Consider the following 22,000-nt stretch of genomic DNA (forward strand, 5'->3'; position numbering starts at 1 on the left):
TCTAGCTCACAGTAAATAAGCACTAATAGCCAAAAGCCTTGGGGTAATTCACACTGGTTCAATACATTTTGAAACTAACTTCTTATGTATCTTAATTTTGTACTCCCAGTAGTATCTTGAATTATAGTAGTCACTCCATAATGTTATTAGATGAACAACTATATCTCTATTTAAAACTAATGGGCTGCTCCAAAAGATGCTGAGGTTCTCTAACAATGGAGGCAAAAGAATATCATTTGTTAGGGATGTAAGATAATTTACGTTATCAGTAAGCAAACAACCCAACTGACTAGAACTAAAGTCCTAATTGCTTTAGGAATCTACTCTAGTATCAAAACACTATTTTCATCATAGAGAAGAAACTTTTAGATGGATAGTTGTGATAGGAGTCCCAACAAGATAATTCCCTAAAGGTGACTTAACATCTACCCTCTTCCTGCCATGTCTAGATTTCTTCCTTCTGTTAGGAAGCTGACTGGCTTAAAAAACATGATTATGGTCTTCTGGGCTCAAGTTTCCTGGACTGCTTCAACAAAAAGAGACTATTTGCACCAAGAAAGAATAATACCTTTAAGTAACACTGATGTCTGTTGGTTTAGAAATCCCTTTTCCCACCTCTTTGATAAATATTTCGATAAATAGAGAATAAACTCATCCTTCTTAATCCTAATTATGGTGACTTAATTTAACCAAGGCCCATGGAGAGAGAGAGTGTGAAAGTAGTTAACTGACCCCTAGCCCCACCCACACTCATGACACACAAAAAGAAGTAAAGTCTTAAGGCTTATTCGGGTACCTATCATTTTGTGCAACCTGAAACTACTTAATATATACAAACAAATGGGTTCAAACCTAGGTTTGGACTGAATATCTAACACTTTCTTCAATTATATTTCTTTCCTAGGACAGCCAAGTCATCTCCTACGAGATCCACTGTATCTCTATGGACTCTATTTAGCACTTAGTGAATGTTGAATATGCCTTAAGCAAAGTAGAATCTATTTCATTTTGTTAGGAACAAATAACCATACTCTGTTCAGCATGTACAAAGCTATTGCTTTATTCAGCTGGGAAGCCGGGAAAAGGCTTCCTTTTGGAATGAACAGCAAAGATGTGCTCATGTGTTCAAGGCACTTTTATACACATGCATGCACACACACAGAAAAAGGAACATATTACGGTTACATAAACATCAACATTTTAATTTTCAGATCTCCCTACTTCTTCCCACCTCCCCCTTTGAAAAAAAGAAACATGTTTTTGTAACATTAAAAAAAAAACCAATTTCATAGAATATCTACATAGGAGCAGTTACTGTTACATTCAGTTATACTAACATATGGTTTCAATTCAGTAATTTTCCATTAACAAATATTTTTTTCTACCCACTATAATTCCCTCCTTTTCCTTAAGATGAAACAACTAACGCTCAGTAGAAATTTCTCATTAGGTTAGAAACATTCTTCTTTCTCAAAGTTGCTATACATTTATAGAACTTGTGATTCCATTAATGCTTCCATTTTTTGATGCCACATTGTATACAGCACTTAATTATGGAGAACAGGAAAAAGCAAAACTAAAATAAGGAAGGCTATATATATATATATATACCTTTAACAATCTATTTTCTGATTCCCTTTAGATGCCCAGCCAACCAGGATCACATACAGATTTCCTCTTAATTATAGGTGTGTGAAAAGACTTACTGGCCTCATACATTTTATGTATGTTGATTTCTATGTTTTGACACAGCAAGACTCATTTGCAAGGCTATGAATGCTTTCTATTCAACCAGAAAAAAATATAAAGTTAGACACAGAAACACTTCAGATTGTATTAGGCTGAGATTTTATGCAGTCAAGTTCTTTAAAGTTAGAAGGGTTCCTAAAAAGTTTGCAACAGATGTGGAAAGTGCATGAATACTGCTCCAGGAAACATATAGATAAAATACTTTCATTCACTAGCATAAATGCTTTTCTTTCCTATTGGTCTTTTGGAATGTGTTTAATTTGCTACCAACTAAAGTCTAGATACCAGGATGCTGGAAATATATTCCCTACAGAGCAAGTGTCTGTTTAAACTCCATGTATGATCTTATAAGGCTTCTCACATGATGCAGTGGTAAAGAATCCGCCTGTCAATGCAGGAGACGAAAGAGATGCAGGTTCATCTCTGGGTCAGAAAGATTCCCTGGAGTAGGAAATGGCAACCCACTCCAGTATTCTTGCCTGGAAAATTCCATGGATATAAGAACCTTGCAGGCTATAGTCCATGGGGTTGCAGAGTCAAACAAGACTGAGCACACACACACATGATCTTACAAGCCAGTTCATCTAGAGACAGCCTGGCGGGAGCTTATAAAATGTGTATGCTGTAACTGCAGGTCCAATAATACATCTGAAGTAGTGTAGGCTACTACTACATTGGTGGGTTACAGTCCACGGGGTTGCAGTTGGACAACTAAGTGACTACACACTGCTGCACTGCACTCCCTCCCCTCAAATAGGAACCCCTAAAGGGTGCCCTATGCAGGACTATCAATATAAAACTGGGAGGTAAATCCATAGTCCTACCATTTTATTTTGTCCAGTTATTCTATTTAATTCAAGAACCTCTCTGAAAATGAGTATTAGAGAAAAGTAGAAGGCAACGGCACCCCACTCCAGTACTCTTGCCTGGAAAATCCCATGGACGGAGGAGCCTGGTAGGCTGCAGTCCATGGGGTCGCTAAGAGTCAGACACGACTGAGCGACTTCACTTTCACTTTTCACTTTCATGCATTGGAGAAGGAGATGGCAACCCACTCCAGTGTTCTTGCCTGGAGAATCCCAGGGACGGGGGAGCCTGGTGGGCTGCCGTCTATGGGTCACACAGAGTCGGACACGACTGAAGCGACTTAGCTTAGAGAAAAGTATGCTCAGAAAGGTGTTATTAGCAGTAGCTAATTTACCAGTTTCCACAATGGCTATTCTGAAGGTTGGGTAACCAATGGGATAGTGGCCTACTTTTCCTTCCCATTAATAATTAGGTATCTAGTTAAGTCCATTAGACAAGCAGAGTAAATTGTGGGGAGAACTGAGTGTGGAGAATAGTCAACTTATTTTTTTTTGTAAAAAGGTCCCTTTTAACCAATTCTCTATTGAAGTTCTCATCTCATCCACAGGGTCTTTCAAAGGGAATGCTTGCACTGCACATCTTCTGTAGTTGAGTTACAGGACTCTTGGGGTATGTATTTAGTACTGGATGGTACTTTGGCTTCTGAAGACAGGGCATAGTTTGTCTGAGAAGACATTTGTTTCTCAACTGTGGGCTGTGTTAACTGTGTTCCTTTCTCATCTGGGAACATGAGAGGAGAATGAATGGTGGGTGGGTTTTTTATAGTGATGCAGTTAGGAGTTTGTTAACTGCCTTTTGGAAGTCAGTGTAGGAATAAGTAGTGTTGATGGGTTCAGTGCGGGTTGTTTCCTTAACTGTTTTAGTTAACCAGCCACAGCAACAACCAGAAACACAGGAATTAGGAATCTGTTTTAGGTATTCAGGTATGGGGGTGGCTCTACTCAATGTTCGACTTAACTGTTTGGTGGCAAACTGCAGCGCTCCATTTAGAGTGGCATGGTCTCTAGAAAGCCGGCTGGGACTTATAAGGGGCTTTTGAAAAGGTGGTACTCCACAAGAAGCCAGAGGAGGCCATTCAGGAATTGGTTCCAGTTTGGGTACACAATGGGAGCAATGAGAGAGTCTCAGACCTATCTCTCGAAGTATATGGACTGGTGTGCTAGCATCCAGGAGTTTAGCATGATATAACCAGGAATTAGGATTTAAAGGTTTCCAAGTTGTAGAATATTTTAAAAGGCACTTAACCTGCCAGGCAAGACTCTCAAGAGGTGTTAGGTTGGGCACCACAGGGTCCTCTTCTTCAGAGGAATCCCACTCTTCCCCAGAACTCTCATTTAGGTAGTTAGTGTTTTCTTCTTCCTCACTTTCTGATTCTGATAAGGGATCAGGAGAGGGATTTCTAGGACCCATTAAAATAGACCAACAGTATAGGAAAAAAGGTACCAGAAAAAGGTAACAATCTAAGCCAGCAAAACACTGACACTGGCAAATAAAGCAAAAGATGAGAAATTGTTTCAATAAGATTCACTTGTTTCTCAGTCTGTTATACACACATAGTATGCCTCTGGCTTGCCACACTGTACAGTTCTTCAAGATTATGTTGTATATTCTTCACTTACAAAGAAGACAGTTCAGTTCTCAGCACCAGTTCAGTGTGTAAAAGTTAGTCACTTACCAGTGGCACAGGTCAGAGTCTCTCCTTCAAATCCTGGCTACTGAAGAAAAGAAGAGGTCATCCTATAGACAAGCTGATTTGCTTAGCATGGTCTCAACTGGTTGCGATTTCATGAAGAGACACTTTGTGTACTCTTTTTTGTTGGCAGAGATATTGTATCTATTTGGTAATGAAAAGAAACTCAGTGATTGCCTTCTTTGTCTGCTGGTGCAGTAACTTTTGTGCAGGGGGATGGTGGGATGAGTTGCCAAGGATCTGTCTGGTGTGCAATGATCCGATGTTTTCCATAGATGGTGCAAATGCCCTTGGAAACTGGCGACTTAGTTGCTGGACCATCTGCAAAGGTAGCCTTAACCTGTGAATGAGAAGACTCCAGAAATGATATTAAAGCTTGAAAGCACTGGGTAACATTATTATCCATCTAACTTCATAGAGTATCCAAGCACACTGATGCTAAGCAAGAAGCCTTACTGGCTTTCCCATCTTCAGCACATAAACTTAGGCAGATTCTCCAACTGGGACTGGCTCCTACCATGACAAAACTGGGAAGGAGAGCCTGGGGCCACTTTAATCCTTTGTTGGTACATGCCTGGACTAGTTTGTTTTTTACTATGCAGTTCTAGATGGAAAAGCCTGGTAGGCTACAGTCCATGGGGTCGCAAAGAGTCTGGACACGACTGAGCGACTTCACCTATTCACCTAGACCAGATAATTATCTACCAAAGCAGACTGCTTATGCTCCAAACTCCAAATAGGGAGCTGTAAAAGGTACCTTTTTATCTTTAGAGGTGCTTCTTGGCATTAGTTTTAGGAAATCTGTCCCCATTGTAGTTTCTAGATGTTAGAACTCTTGCTGGGACTCAGAGAGGTTGTGGTCCTATGACTACTCTACAGATCATGGCAGGTATAAATTTTAATAATAGCAGGAATTACAATGACTATAAACAGCTTAAATTCATAATTAAAAGACAGACACTCAGAATGAATTAACAAAACAAAATAAGATTCAGTAACATACTTTAAAGCAAAAAGACCCAAAAAGGTCAAAACCAGAAATATGAAAAAAGATGTTATCAGGTAACTGTGGACCAGAATAAAGCTCAGATAGCAATCTTAATACCCAATAAAAAATATTTCAAACCAGAAAATATAAGGAACAAAGATGGATGTTATAATACAGGTAAAAGTGAAAGAATAAAAGTGATATACTCATAATAAATGTCTACGAACCTAAAAGCACATCCTTAAAGTTTCTCAGGTAATGACTAATAGAACTGAGGGGGGAATATAAACAGAGATATAAGCATTCTGAAACAGTTAAAAATATTAATATGCTCTAGGAACTATAAAACACAAACACAGAAATATTTCATGCATTAAATTATAAAGCATAACTAGATTCCAAAGGGTCAATTTCATTTAGATTAAATTTTCTGACCATAGTGCAATAAAAGTAGCTGTTAAAAGTAATTATTGGTTAGGAAACTAAATAACTCATGGATTAGTAAAATGGATATCATAAAATATATTAAATATAAGATTGAATGGTAATATAACCATACAAGGCAAAATTTGTGGGTCATGGCCGAACCAGTACCTATAAGAAATTCATAGCTTTGAATATACTTGTGAGGAAATAAGGAAGTTTAAATATCCACAAGTTAGGCATTCAAGATAACAGAAAAAAGCAACAGCAAAATAAGCAGAAAAGAAATAATAAAGGCAGAAATTAAATAGTGTATAATAGAAAAATAGATTAATAAAACTGAAAGACAGTTTTCTGAAACTATGAATAAGAAAAACAAAACTGGTGAGATTTATCAAGAAAGAGATTTAAAAATATTCCAAAAAAGATTAAAAGTAAAAACATAATATATGCTAACATGTGAAAACCTAGATAAACTGGCTAAATTCTAGAAGAATATAAAATACTAAAATTCATACAAGAAATAGATAACTTGAATAAAACAGACCAGTATTAAAGAAAGTGAAAAGGTAATAACTGCCTATTAAAAACACCACTCTCATAAGAGAGTTCCATTAAACTTCCAGGAAAATTAATACATATTTTATATTAACTGTTCCAGAAAAAAGCGAAAAAGCATAAAACTGATTAGTTTCTTTCATGAGGATAATAAATAATTAAATCTAGAGATGAAGCATTTAAGAAAGATACAGGCTCATTTTACTTGCAAAAATTTCAGATACTACCTAACGAAATGTAATAGTGTAATAAAGAAAAAAAGAATGTCATAATCATATAGAGCTTGAAAGCAAGAACATCTCAGTTTCATAAATTTATAAATATAAATCACTATAGTAATAAAACAGAAAAAAATGAGATAATTTTATCAATTGTGGAAATTTAACTCTTCTTAGTTTTTGATCAATGCCTATTTATGACTTAAAAAAAACAAAACACTTATACCAGATTGGAAGAGAAAGCTACTTTCTCATCATGGTAAAACTTATCTACCAAAAACTTTCAGCAAATATTATCCTAAATGAGAAATTTAGATATATTCTCTTTAAAAATGAATCACATAAGGGTGATCCTGATGACTGATACTGTGTAACAAAGTACCAAAGTCCTGCTGCTACTGCTAAGTCGCTTCAGTTGCGTCCGACTCTGTGCGACCCCAGAGACAGCAGCCCACCCGTCCCTGTGATTCTCCAGGCAAGAACACTGGAGTGGGTTGCCATTTCCTTCTCCAATGCATGAAAGAGAAAAGTGAAAGTGAAGTCGCTCAGTCGTGTCCGACTCTTATCGACCCCATGGACTGCAGCCTACCAGGCTCCTTTGTCCATGGGATTTTCCAGGCAGGAAGTCCTAGTCAACATTATTATTATTTTTTAAAAAGGGTGAGAATTGTAAAGAGATAAAACTACTATTTTACAGATGATATGGTCATCCAAATAAAAAAAAAAAAACCCTAAGATATAAACTATTAGAGCTACGAAAAAAGCTCAAGGTTCCTGAATCTCTTTTCTAATTCACAGATTAACCTATGAATATTCATTAATTTGTTTATATAGCACTTACTCTTTGCCAAATACTATTCTAGGAATTTGGAGAAGGCAATGGCACCCCACTCCAGTACTCTTGCCTGGAAAATCCCATGGACGGAGGAGCCTGGTAGGCTGTAGTCTATGGGGTCGCTAGGAGTCAGACACGACTGAACGACTTCACTTTGACTTTTCACTTTCATGCTTTGGAGAAGGAAATGGCAACCCATTCCAGTGTTCTTGCCTGGAGAATCCCAGGGACGGGGGAGCCTGGTGGGCTGCCGTCTCTGGGGTTTCACAGAGTCGGACATGACTGAAGCGACTTAGCAGCAGCAGCAGCATTCTAGGAATTGCACAAATACTACTCATTGAAATTCTAACAATCCTGTAAGATAGGTACTTTTATTGTCCCCATTTTATACATGAGGTTTAAGCTACTTGTCCAGGGTCCTATATCTACAAAATGATAGGATTTGACCACACGCACTCTTAACTTCTATACCAGCAATACGGACCATAAAATACATTACATAAACACTTTCACAATAAAGAAAAAAAAAACCTCAGACCAAACCTATGAAGAATTTAAGAACTAATCAATAATATGCAAGACCTCTACAAAGAAGACTGTAAAATTCTAATCAAGGACACAGATAATTTAAAATAAACAGACATTCCATGCTCTTGGATGGAACAAATGAATACTATAAAGATAACTTTTTTCCAAATTAATTCATGCAATCCTCATACGTTAAGAATAAAATTCCATATATAGCTACACCAACTATTTAAACAGAAGAGTAAAGGAGGTTCTTGGTCTACAGGATATTAACACATATTAGAGAAGCTACAGAAATTAAAATAAGGTAGAGTTAGTATAAGAACAGGGCTTCTCTGGTGGAGTATAAGAACAAACAGTCCAACGGAACAAAGCTCAGAAATAGAGCCACATAAAATTTTAGGATATAATATAAAGTTAGCACATAAATCAAGGGGGGATGAATCCATCTAGCACATTAATATTGGTAAATCTGGCTCATATGAAGAAAAATAAAATTACTTATATAATGCCACATACAAAAGAGGACTCATGAGAGATTAAAGATCTAATTGAGAAGTATAAGACTATATATTCACTAGAATATAATGCAGGAGAATATCTGTGATTTAGGAGCAGAGGACTTCTTAAAAAACAAAACCATAAAGCACAAGACAAACTATGATGAGTTCAATCACATCAAAATTAATCCTTTTTGGACTGAAGTAAAGACATCAAGAAAGAAGTTAATTACAAATCAACAACAAAGGTAGCAATCTCAATAAAGAAATGGGCAAAGGACAAAAATACCCAGTTTACAAAAGAAAAAATCCACAGGCCATTAACTCTATGTGAGTAAAGAGATATCACATTATTCTATTATTTTGGTAAAAATTAGGAAGATAGATAAGGCCAGGTGTTAGTGAGGGGACTGAAGGAATTCCTTTAGAAACCAGCACTATTGGTGGGATTATAGACTGGACTGAAGACTCTTGAGAGTCCCTTGGACTGCAAGGAGATCCAACCAGTCCATTCTGAAGGAGATCAGCCCTGGGATTTCTTTGGAGGGAATGATGCTGAAGCTGAAACTCCAGTACTTTGGCCACCTCATGCGAAGAGTTGACTCATTGGAAAAGACTCTGATGCTGGGAGGGATTGGGGGCAGGAGGAGAAGGGGACGACAGAGGATGAGATGGCTGGATGGCATCACTGACTTGATGGACGTGAGTCTGAGTGAACTCCGGGAGTTGGTGATGGACAGGGAGGCCTGGCGTGCTTCGATTGATAGGGTTGCAACGAGTCGGACGTGACTGAGCAACTGAACTGAACCGAACCTTTCTGAAGAGCAATCTGGCAGCACTACTTAGCTAGACTATCTGCACATCTCAGGATCCAGCAATTCTACTCTTGGGTTTATATAACAAAGAAAATCTCCAGAAAACCAACATATATTCTGAAGCTTCACCTTTGATGGTAAAGAATTAGAAGCATTCTAAGTTTCCATCCCTAGAGGAATGGCTAGGTAACATGTGATGAAAGCACATTAGAAGTATACATAGCAACACAGATGCACTAAAAGCATAGGTTAAATTGCAGAGTTGGCCATGACTTAGCAACTGAACAACAACAAATGAAATAAGCAAAGCCAAAGTATCAACATCCCACTTATGCCATTCTGTAAGAATGATTTTCAAAATGAAAGTCTGTAACATCTCTAGGGTCAAATACATAGAGGTGGTAAGGGCTGGCTTCGTGTCAGTAATGTTCATCTAAAGAACATTTCTCTGGGACTTCCTGGTAGTTCAGTGGTAAAGATGCCATGCTCCCAATGCAGGGGACACAGGTTAGATATCTGCTCTGGGAACTAAGATTCCACATGCTGTGCAGCATGGCCAAATAAAATAAGAGACTATTTCTTAGGCTTCTACTCATTCTTTTGTCTAATTTAGTTCTCAGCAGTGGCACACATTAGGGGCTTAGCAAGTTTTTAAAAAAAAATTAATGAGAGAATGGTAGAGCCTGTTATAACTACACAAGCATGTTTTACTTTTATTTTAGGAAGACAAAAATATGAAAATTTTAATATACATGTATGAGAAAGATATATAGACATATGAAATAATATTTAAAAACAGGATCAACAAAGATACTATTAAAGCCATACAAAGGGAATTGCTTGTAACTTAAACTTCATTTTTAAGAATACTTTAAAAAGTTTATAATATTACCTACTTCAATCTGAAAACAAAAAAATTATAAATGTATTGTATTTTATTGAGATAGGTTTTAGCTTTTAATTCTTCTGTCCTCATAGTTTTACTATTTTCACTCAACCAGATTCCATCTGCAAGACTATTAATTGGCTATACTTTATTGTGCTATTCAAAGCATTCTTTAAAAGGCTCATTCTACTGTAGCAGAAATAAGACAAAGTTTCTTTGAAGGCATCTATAAATTCTAGAGTGAGCCCATCCTGTTAACCTCTTACATTCCACAGGCACTAGAGTGTGTTAGTTGCTCAATTATGTCTGACTCTCTGCAACTCACATGGACTGTAGCCTGCCAGGCTCCTCTGTCCATGGGATTTTCCAGGCAAGAATACTGGAGTGGGTTGCCATTTCCTTCTCCAGGGGATCTTCCCAACTCAGGGATCAAACCCAGGTCTCCTGTATTGCAGGCAGATTCTTTACTGTCTCAGCCATTGCAGAAGCAGTTATAGGCATATCAAAACTGAATTACTGGGAAATCCCATGGACAGAGAGCCAGGCAGGCTACACTCCATGGAGTCGCAGAGTTGGACATGACTTAGCAACAACATGTATATGTATATGATGATAAAGTAACTGAACAAAAAACATAAAAACTGAATTAATCACTCTATATACTCCCATGTAAAATTTACCTTGAAAGAATGGTTTTTCTGTAATTTCAGAAATAGCCTTACTATACAAATTCTTTAGTTTGCTTAGTTTAATTGCTACAATTTCTTTTCCCCAATAGCATTAAAAGTCAAGACACAAATAAGCGAAAGGCAGTGAGTTTAACATAGCATCTTTTTAAAAATAAAGCCAGTTTCATTGAGGTATGACTGACAAATTTTATACATTTAACATGTACATGCTATCCTGAGATATGTATTCACCGTGAAATGATTACCACAATCAAGCTAATGAACATATTCATCACCTCACAGGTTTGTTTTATTTTTGCATGTGATGTGATGAGAACACTTAGGATCTACTCTCAGTAAATTTCAAGTATACATAATTAACTATCATCACCACAACGTACATTAGGTCCCAGAGTTTGTATGCTTTGGCATCTTCCTATTTCCTTTACCTGCTGCTGCTGCTGCTAAGTCGCTTCAGTCGTGTCCGACTCTGTGCGACCCCATAGACGGCAGCCCACCAGGCTCCTGTGTCCCTGGGATTCTCCAGGCAAGAACACTGGAGTGGGTTGCCATTTCCTTCTCCAAAGCATGAAAGTGAAAAGTGAAAGTGAAGTCGCTCAGTGGTGTCCGACTCTTAGCGACCCCATGGACTACAGCCTACCAGGCTCCTCCATCCATGGGATTTTCTAGGCAAGAGTACTGGAGTGGGGTGCCATTGCCTTTACCCGCTAGCCACTGATAACTCCCTTTCTACTCTGTTACTTTGAGTTCAACTTTTTGAGATTTCACATGTAAATAGGATCATACAGGATTTGTCTGTTTGGTTTATTTCATATGGCAGAATGTCCTCCAGGTTGACCCATGTTGCTGTAAATTGTAGAATTTCTTTTTTTTTAAAGATTGAATCATGTCTGTATATAAATGTTACATCTTCTTTATCCATTCACTCATTGATGGACTTATTTCCACATCTTGGCTACTGTGAATAATGCTGCAATAAACATGGGAATGCAGATACATCTTTGAAATAGTAATTTTATTTCCTTTGAATATATACCAAGAAGGGGGATTCCTGGATCATATGACAGTTCTATTTTTACTTTTTTGAGGGATTTTCATATTGCTGCCCACCAACATGTATCAGTGTCCCTTTTTCTGTACATCCTCATCAACACTTGTTATCTTTAGACTTTTTAATAGTCATTCTGACAGATGTGAAGTGATACGTTACTGTGGTTTTTATTTTCATTTCCCTGATGATTCATGATGTTGACCACCTTTTCATATAGTGGTTGGCCATTTGCATGTGTTCTTTGGAAAATTTGTCTATTCAGGTCCTTTGCTCATTTTTAATTAGGCTATTATTATTAATTCACTATTGAATTGTATGAGTCTTATACGTTTTTTCTATTAACTCCTTATGGGATATATGGTTTGCAACTATCTTCTACCATTCCAAAACTGACATTTTTGTAATCCAGTATCTTTTTAAAAAAAGTTTTCAGATTATGTTAAAAAAAATACTGAACAAACACATATTATTAAACCTCACCTCCACAGAGCTAATCAAGATAGTTAGGCTGACCTCTGGTGGCCAATGCCTCACCCTTCAGTAACTGACAAAATGGTACGAATCTGTGATGAGATAATCCAATAAAATATGGTAAAGGAAATAACAGAACTGCAGTTAAAAAAGCAACAAAGGTAGCACACACCCAAAGCATAAGGAAGCCTGAGCAATAAAAGGCTCCAAAGTAAGAAAAATGCTTCCAAATATTAGTTTGTTCAAACTTTTAGTTCACCAATTGATTTTAGATGAAAAACAAATGGTAAGTTCAGTGGTTCCCAAAGTAAGAATAGTTCTACACTAATACTGCAGCCACTAGCTCCATTTAGCATTTGAAATGTGGCTAGTGTAAAATAATTCTCAATTTATGTTGAACACATGTTGAAATGCTATTTTGGATATACTTGGTTAAAAAAAATAGCGCTCTTTCTACGTTTCTTTCACCACAGCTATCTAGATATTCTACATTTTAATCTACAGTGAGATTATAATTATCAAGCATATTCCATGTACTCTTAAACCGCTATGATTTTCCTCAGCTGATTAACCTAAAGTACCCACACATCTTGCCTTTTCAGAAATTAGACATTTTGATAATTTTGAAATTATGGGGACTCCAACTGCTACCATATTTATTATTTTAACTAGCATTTGAATACCTACAATATTTCAGGAATTAGGACTATGAAGCAAGGGAATGGATGAACAAATTATGGCATACTCAAACAATAGACTATTAGAGAAACCTATCTGTACCTCAGTTTCCTCTTCTTAAAAAGCAGAAAGTAGTTTCAAGGGTTGTATCTGAGGATTAAATGAAGTAAAGTGCTTAAAACAGTGTCTTGGCATAAAAGGTAATGAAATAAAATACAATTTCATGGCAAGAAAAGAAAAATTAAAACGTAAAAATTTTCTCCATTTGGGCCTCTTTCCTCCCCTTTAGTGTGTGTTGTGCAGCTGCACTAATCAGACCTCCTAGGAGATAACCTTCCTTCTCAATCTTGTAAGGGGTCTCCTATGACCTACTACTCTCTTCACACCCATAGATCTGGATTGTGTAAACTGTCAATAATGTGCTGACAGTCACCCTTCGTCTCCAAAACATATATAATCGTGTTTAAGACCTTTATAGGGCAGAACAGTCCTCAGAGCTTCTTGAAAGACTATCTCATGGGTTATAATCCTCAGGTTGGCTTGAGTAAAATTTTCCTTTTCCTTCCTAGATGAATCACTGATTACTTTTCCTAGACAAAGGGTCTATAAGGTGTTCAGTTACTGTTATGAAAGTATCAATATGAATAAACTTCAAAAATAACAGTTATGGGAAAAAGCAGGTCCAATATGATTATTCATATAACGTTAGAACATGAAAACAATACAGTATACTTATTCATAGATTTATTCATGTCATTAACACACAAAAGTTAACAGTAAATTAAGAAAATCTCCCCCCCCCCCCCAAAAAAGAAGTTAAGTCCATTACTGCTGGGGAGGGAAGATAGTTCGATAGGAAAAAGGCGTACATGAAGCACTGTAATCTAATTCTTTAGTTGGCTGTAGTATGGAGACGTTGATTTTTACCTGAAATAACTCCATTAAAAAAAATTCGGAAGGCAATTTATCTTAATCTCTATACCCTTTTCCAATCTGTGTTTTCCTTTGTTGAAAACATTGCTCTTAGGTACCTTTGTGGGGCTTCCCTGGTGGCTCAGTGGCTCCCTCCTGCCAAAGCAGGAGATGCGGGTTAGATCCCAGGGTGGGGAAGATCCCGTGGAGGAGGAAATGGCAAACCACTCCAGTATTCTTGCCTGGGAAATCCCACGGACAGAGCAGCCTGACGGGCTACAGTCCCTGGGATCGCAGAGTTGGACACGACTTGGCGACTAATCAACATGCACGTTTGTAAACCAGGCCTTCAAAGCCTGTACATCTACATCAAGCTGTATCTAAATTAACTCGTGCCTCTCTTCCCCAACTGCCTCCCACATTTGCAGACTCTCCACCAGCAATTTCACTGTGGGGAGAGGTTTAAGTAATTAGATGTGGGCATTGACCAGAAGGACAACCGCTCAGAATTAAAAAGCGGCTCGCCTACATTAGACGACCTCGGAACATCTCCCTTCTCAGTAGAAGCCGGTGCGCTGCGCAGCACTCCCAGGCGCCCCAGCCTTCCCTCCTCCACGCATCTCCAAACGAACTCCTCCCCTTTAGGGGGAGCAGGGATCCTTCCCTTAGGCAGAGTCCCTGTTCTCACCCATGGAGGATTCTTTCTTCTTCCTCGCCTCACCCCCAGCCGCAAGACCCGATTAGGCCTAGCGCCACCAGCTCGGCTCCAATAGTCGCATCTCCACAGGGTTCGCACTCCCAGCGGATACCTCTTCCGGGGTAGCCAATGACCTTTTCTCTAGAAACGCCAAGCCCCCCTATTAAAACGGCTTAAAAGACCCTCAGCGCATGCGCCCAAGCCGCGATGTTGAAGGCGGTGGATTCATCTCTTCCAGCTCTCGCCGCTGTACGCACTCGCGGTAGTCTCGCGGTATTTCCTTCTCCCGCGGGAGTTGTTTGAACGCTTTGGCGGTAACCACGCCCTCGACTGTCTGCCTCCCAGTGGAGATGCGGACGGTGGTCCGTCTGGCCAGTTGTAGGCGAACGTGAACAGGCTTTGTCTCGGCCGGGTACTGGCGCCATGGGGAAGGAGAAGAGACTGCTGCTGATTAAGGAGGCCTTCCAGCTGGCGCAGCAGCCTCACCAGAACCAGGCGAAGCTGGTGGTGGCGCTGAACCGCACCTACGGCTCGGTAAGCGCGGCCGCCCGCGGTCCGGAGCCCCCGCCTCTCCCCTCCCCGGCCTCTCTCCCAGGGGCTTCCCGCTACCCTCCCGACAAATCTCGTCACGACTCTAGGCTCTTCAACCTTTCAGACCCGGTTCGAAGAGGCCTACGGCGTGGACCGTTAATTCTCTGGCGGCGTATCTAAGAGAAATGTTTTCGCGCACCGGGGCGACCAGTGTAGGGCTGCATCCAGGGTCCTGAACGCGGTGGCTCAACGGTTGTTGTCCTTCTGGTCACCGCCCACATCTAATTACTTAAACCTCGCGCCACAATGAAATTGCATCAAATCACCAATTAGCAAATTAATTGTTAGCACCAGACTCTTCCTAGTCACGTAAATACTGTTTGCTTCCTTTTGAATGAAGCCTTGAGACGAATAGGACAATGGATTTCTGGAAAATAAATTATCTTGAGGTGCTAGAAAAATTATGTCAGTATAATAGGGCTTGAGGATATGAGACAGGATGTGAAAGTTGTTATCGGAAAGGGATTGCTGTGTAATATTAAGGGTAATGGGCTTCCCCTGTGGCTCAGCGGTAAAGAATCCGCCTGCAGTTCAGGAGCCTCAGGAGACGCGGGTTCGATCCCTGAGTCGGGAAGATCCCCTGGAGGAGGGCATGGCATTCTTGCCCTGGTATTCTCCAGTATTCTTGGCCTGGAGAATTCCATGGACAGCGGAACTTGGCAGGCTACAGTCCATAGGGTCGCAAAGAGTCAGACGCAACTGCAGCGACTACTCGCCCACGCACATTAAAGGTAATTTGGTAAAATGCAGACGCTGTTATTGATTTTGGATTGTTCATAAAGAAGCAGATTTTTACTAAACTGGTACCAAGGCATCATATGGAGAATTAAAGAGTGTTGAAAAAAATATCGGAAGAATTCTTTTCACTGTCAAAATTCACGTTTGTTTTCTTCCTGGGAGAAGTACATTTCTCTAGAGAGAGATTTGTGCAGATTTATTTCGATGGTTTGGATAAGTGAGAGTTTACTAAATAATGATTTTAGTTTGTGGTAGGGCTGGTGTTTTCAGCGTTTTAGAGTAATGTTGAGAAAAAAGGATTTAATCCATGCAGTTTCTTTTCTCTTTCAGGTGGATGACAAAACAGATTTTCATGAGGAGTTTGTTCATTACCTTAAATATGCTATGGTGGTCTATAAACGAGAACCAGCTGTGGAAAGAGTAATAGAATTTGCCGCAAAGTTTGTTACTTCATTTCACCAATCAGATATGGAAAATGATGAGGAGGAGGAGGAGGATGGTGGCATTTTAAATTATTTGCTTACTTTTCTATTAAAGGTATAGGAAAACTAGAATTTCAGGAGAATAGTATAGAAAATTTTGCTATTTTAAAAGGGCCATAGGAGTTTGTGCATCTTAGGGAATGAAATATCTGATAATTGAGAAATGTAAAGGAAATATTAGAGCTGTCGTTAAGATTAAAATGTGGACTTTTAAAAATAGCTCTGCATTAAATTTTTAATGACCATTCTAAGCCAATTCTTATAAACATTTGTTTTAAATGGGTTCTCTATTTTAGAAGTGAGAGTTCCTACAAAGAGGAATGAATATGCTTTTGTAATTTAGTGAATGCTTTAGACTATGTATATTTTGAGTCTTTGTGGTATGGAATGTGTATTTAGTATGCCTATGGATCAAGGTTTTTTTGCAAGTTAATAATGGTATGTGACTTGAAATAAATTTTGATTTGTTTCTGTTTTAGTCTCATGAAGCAAACAGCAATGCAGTTAGATTTAGAGCGTGCCAGCTCATAAACAAGCTCTTGGGAAATATGCCAGAAAATGCCCAAATTGATGATGATTTGTTTGATAAAATTAATGAAGCCATGCTTATTAGATTGAAAGATAAAGTTCCAAATGTAAGGATACAGGCAGTTCTTGCTCTTTCACGCCTTCAGGATCCCAAAGATGATGAATGCCCAGTGGTTAATGGTATGTATAGCTCCCTAAATCCTTTTTCAGTTTCGTTGATTTTGTTAAATTCTCAGCAGATGAATTTTCTTATTATGACGTATTATGGAAGAGTATAGTTCATATATATGTACACATATATAATATGATTTTGAAACATATATTAAGAAACATCTTAAACTCAAGTAGCCACCATCCAACTTAAAAAAAAAAGAAAAAATATCATCAGTACCTTTGAAGCTTATCTTAGGTCCACTCCAGTTCTGTCACTCTCCCTCTGAATTAATGATTATTTTGAATTTTTGTTTAATTATTCTTTTGCCTTTTGTTTGTTTGAACAGTTATACACGTGTGTGTGTTCTCAGTCACTCAGTAGTGTCTGACTCTTTGAGACCCCATGGACTGTAGCCCACCAGGCTCCTCTGTCCATGGGATTTTTCAGGCAGGAATTCTGGAGTGGGTTGTCATTTCCTCCTCCAGGGGATCTCCTGACCCAGGGATCATCTCCTGACCCAGGGATCATCTCCTGCGTTGGCAGACAGATTCTTTACTACCACCTGGGAAGCCCAACCACATGTATATACCTCTAAATAATGTGAAGTTTTTCTATCATTTTGTATGTTTTATGAATCATACTATATATTTCTGTGCTCTCAACATTATTTCTAACATTCATCCATGTTGATATATTTATTTGCTGACTTATAACATTCTGCTGTATGAGTATAAGACAATTGTTTCTGATATTGATGGACCTTTTAGTTGTTTGCATTTTTTTCCCCTGTTAAAATACAGTGTTGTTGCTATGAACTTTTTTATACATGGGTTCTGGTGCACAATTTTTCTGGGATGTATACCTAAGGGTTGACTTGTTGGTATATGTCATGAGCTTTATTGGATAAGGTGCAGGTATTCTACAAAACAGTTTATCAATTTATATTTCCAATAACTATAAAACTGTTCATTGAGCCCTATCCTTTCCAATGTTTGGTATTGTCATATTTTTAAATTTCTGTTTATCTGATTATATATATCATGTCGTTGTTATGCATCTTTTCAATATTTAGCAACCAATTTTATTTCTTCTGTGTAATGCCTGTTAATGTGTTCTGCTCATTTTTCTATTGACTTATCTTATTAATTGGAGTTCTTTATATATTCTGAAGGGAAACCATTGGGTTATATGGATTGTAGATCTTCCTACTTTAGATGGATTATTTCACCACTTCACTATGTCTTTTGTTGGAAAAATTCCTAATGTCAAAATTACCAATCTCTTATGGTTTGTACTTTATTTTATTTAAGAAATCTTTCTTTACCTTGGCTTGTAAAGAGAGTCGTATTCCACTTTTTTATGTATGACTAGGCTTCTTTTGGGAACTCTTCTGATTTGTTTTTCTCTTTGTCTCTGTTACTATCTTTATAATTTTAATAACTCGTGGTAGTTGCTATTTTTTGGTATTAAATGAAGGACATAATAATGTGTAAAATATGTATGTTTAATAGTTAACATATACTTGATGATAAAGCTGAGGAAAATCTAGAGGTAAGTATTTAAATACAGGAAATGAATTTTGTTCAGCAAAACTAGAAGTTCTCTCTTTTTAGGTTTATTAAAAATTAAAACAATGACCTCTTTATAAAAGCCATATTAGTTTAAAATAAACTGCCTTCCAGCTTAGACTTTTTTCTAAATCTTGAGTAGCAAAGACATAATCTGAATGATGGATTTTTCATGGTTTTTAGGATTATTTGTTTTCGGTTTTAGCCTTTATGCCCAGTGTATTGACTGCTTTCTCATTCTGTCCTTTTCAAGGGATGTTGGCAGAAAAGAATCTTCAGCTAAAATTAAATGTGTAAGACTAAAATATAGTATTTTTATCATTATAAAGATTATGAAATATGGGCTATCTTATGACTATGGCTAAATAAATGTTTTGTTGCTGTACTAAAATTATTACTCTATTTTTAGCATATGCTACTTTGATTGAAAATGATTCAAATCCAGAAGTTAGGCGGGCAGTGTTATCATGTATTGCGCCATCAGCAAAGACTTTGCCAAAAATTGTTGGGCGCACCAAGGATGTGAAAGAAACTGTCAGAAAGCTGGCTTATCAGGTAAATAAGTCCAGTGTCTTGTGTAGACCTGTTCTTAAAAAGACAAGAAGCCATAATCTTAAAATACCTTTGAAAAATATTTGGCATGTAACAATTTCTTCAATTGAGATTTTTATGGACAGAGTATAAATAATTTAGGTAGAATCCTATCGCATTATTGTGTGGCCGGGTATTAATTTTTTTGGAGATTGTAGATAATTTTCTTAGGTGAAGGAGATATTACTAGTTATAAAATGCATAAATTATATTGAGTTTAATGGCCATTTTTTACTGTCTCTTAAAGGTTTTAGCTGAAAAGGTTCACATGAGAGCTCTGTCCATTGCTCAGAGAGTAATGCTCCTTCAACAAGGTCTCAATGACCGATCAGGTAATTTAAACATCTTTATACATAAAACTTTAGTAGATTTTGAGGTCAAACTAAAAGGTTTAGGAAAGAGTGTCCTATTAATAAATTAGATCAGGTAAATCTATCATTTCCACAGCCTGTCAAAGTTTATCTAGGTGTATTGTATAGAAGACATTTTTCAAGATCTTGGTTCTTAGAAGTAGCTCAGTTTGTTTTTTTCTGTGTTTGGTGTATGGAGAAACTAGAGTTTAAGGCTGTAAAAATAACCTACGTCAGCAGTAGGGCAGAATCTCTTTTTCAGCCCTCTCTCTTAAAAAAAAAATGCTATCTTATCCCTTTTGTGTATATCCTGCTATGAATGTGTTCTGTACATCTAAAACAAGTAGAAATGGTCAGACCAATGTAATTTCCCTGTTTCCCACCTTTTCTCTTTTACAATTGGAGAATTGACTTACCGTAGTGATACGAGGAATGATATATTTTAAATTTCCAAACCCCATGAGAAGTCTCCAATGGCTTAATTTTGCCACAGCAAGAAAACCTGAGTTTGAAGGACTAATAACTAGGATGACTTTAAAAACTAAGAATAAGGTTTTTCAGTGATATTGCCTGTATGATTCACTACTGCAAATATCAGTTGTATAATACATGAAGTCAGGCAACAAGTGAAATAATAGGTATTATATATAGTCTAACATCTGAAGCCCAATGAACTCAATGAAAGAAGGAATGCAAAAATATTAGGCTGTGGTAGTGGTTATATATTTGGTTCTGATCTTTTCCATTTTCACTTGAAAATGAGGATCATAGTGACTTGTGATATCATTCTTTTAATTTTTTCTTTAGTACGCTTTGTTTTGTCTCTGTCTGGTTTCACTTTTGTAGTAAATATCGACTTAAATGTTAACATTGATCTGATAAAAATTAATTAAAGCACAAAAAATATAGGAGATGGAAGCTAGAGGGGAACTTGGTTCACCTATGTTTCCAATGACTTAACAGATGCTGTGAAACAAGCAATGCAGAAGCATCTTCTCCAAGGCTGGTTACGTTTTACTGAAGGAAATATATTAGAGTTGCTTCATCGATTGGATGTGGAAAATTCTTCTGAAGTAGCAGTCTCTGTTCTCAATGCCTTGTTTTCCATGACTCCTCTTAATGAACTGGCAGAAATCTGTAAAAATAATGACGGCAGGTATATAAAGTTCTCATTATTTGAAATATGATAATTGATGAACTTCTGTACTTAAAAGTAGTCCCTTTTACCATTACTTAAGATTGTATCGGCATCTTTTACTGAGACCTCTTAGGTTTTCTTTGCTCTGGTGAATGTCTTTTTTCCCTTTTTTTCCTCATTATATAAGAACTCACCACTTAGACTACTTTCCATTTTTTGTTTTGTTTTATTACTTTTATGTTTGCATTAGGCCTACCATGAAAAGTCCAACAGCATGCATCCCTATTATGTTTGCTTATTTGAGTCTTTCTTTTTCCTTTTTGTCTAACTATCTTCATTCTTTTTTGTGTGGATAAATTAATGACTTTGCAATTAAAGAGGTGGTGGTTATAAATCAAAGCTGCTTATTCCCAGTTTTCTACTCGGTTCAAATTTTTTTTGTGTTCAAATATTCACTGGATATTAAGATATCTTATTCTTTGCTTTTTAAATGAAGGAAATTGATTCCAGCAGATACATTAACTCCTGAATTTGCTTTGTATTGGCGTGTCCTTTGTGAACATTTGAAATCAAAAGGAGAAGAAGGTGAAGAATTTTTAGAGCAGATTTTGCCAGAGCCTGTAGTATATGCAGAGTATTTACTGAGGTAAAAGTTTTCCTTCGGTTTGGACTGTGCTTGTGTTGTACTTGTGTTGTTGTGTGTTAACTTTCCAGCCCCCTCCCTCAGAGCCATGCTTGATTAAGAATAAGTTAAAATCCAGTTTTTTTGACAGACAAGGAAAAATAGGTATGTACACTGAAACTCTAGAGAATATCCTGTGCTGCTCAGTATACTAAAAGACCAAAGTCAGTATGTTTTGGGACATTTTCTTAAAATTGTTCAGACGTGATGATGAACACTTTTTGTAAGGTTGACAATGGTGTACTCCCTTTTGAAATTTGTTGGCAAACCTTTTCTAACTGCCAGGTAGTACATATATTTAGTAAATATTTCTGTGGGCCAGACTGTCTCTCTCACAGTGACTCAATTTGCTGTGACTCTGCAAAAGCAGCCACAAAATATGTTATGAATAGATCTGGCTGTTTTCTGATAAAACTTTCATTAACTTTTATGGACACTAAAATTTGAATTTCATGTAATTTTCACATGTACATATTTTTACTTATGTATTTATATGTATGTCATATAAAGATGTAAAAATCTTAGCTTTCACGCTGTACAAAAACAAGAAACAGGCTGGATATGGTGCATGGGCAAGCAATAGTTTTCCAATTGACTGGGTGGATCCCTGTGGCCTGTTTTAG

At 37.4% G+C, this 22,000-nt stretch overlaps 2 protein-coding genes across 3 annotated transcripts in view; one reads left to right on the forward strand and one right to left on the reverse strand.

The window, feature by feature from the left end:
* NCAPG (non-SMC condensin I complex subunit G) overlaps nt 1–22,000 on the forward strand; it is a 76,926-nt gene that overhangs the window by 15,270 nt on the left and 39,656 nt on the right. Inside the window, exons 1-7 of one of the 2 annotated variants that reach the window (XM_061419756.1) lie at nt 14,881–15,089; nt 16,215–16,421; nt 16,846–17,074; nt 19,026–19,171; nt 19,455–19,539; nt 20,521–20,713; nt 21,192–21,341. In XM_061419756.1, coding sequence (XP_061275740.1) covers nt 14,979–15,089; nt 16,215–16,421; nt 16,846–17,074; nt 19,026–19,171; nt 19,455–19,539; nt 20,521–20,713; nt 21,192–21,341 — 1,121 coding nt within the window. In that variant the 5' untranslated portion in view covers nt 14,881–14,978. Of the gene's footprint in view, nt 1–14,880; nt 15,090–16,214; nt 16,422–16,845; nt 17,075–19,025; nt 19,172–19,454; nt 19,540–20,520; nt 20,714–21,191; nt 21,342–22,000 lie in introns of those variants that run through there. The other variant, XM_061419757.1, reaches the window with a different exon arrangement.
* DCAF16 (DDB1 and CUL4 associated factor 16) lies at nt 1,036–14,724 on the reverse strand. The gene is made up of 2 exons (XM_061419760.1): nt 14,547–14,724; nt 1,036–4,646 (listed from the first exon to the last, which is right to left on the reverse strand). The coding sequence occupies exon 2, from the start codon at nt 4,024–4,026 to the stop codon at nt 3,376–3,378; it is 651 nt and encodes a 216-aa protein (XP_061275744.1). The 5' UTR covers nt 4,027–4,646; nt 14,547–14,724; the 3' UTR covers nt 1,036–3,375.

This window comes from Bos javanicus, chromosome 6 (genome assembly GCF_032452875.1).
Source record: "Bos javanicus breed banteng chromosome 6, ARS-OSU_banteng_1.0, whole genome shotgun sequence".
Taxonomy (NCBI): domain Eukaryota; kingdom Metazoa; phylum Chordata; class Mammalia; order Artiodactyla; family Bovidae; genus Bos; species Bos javanicus.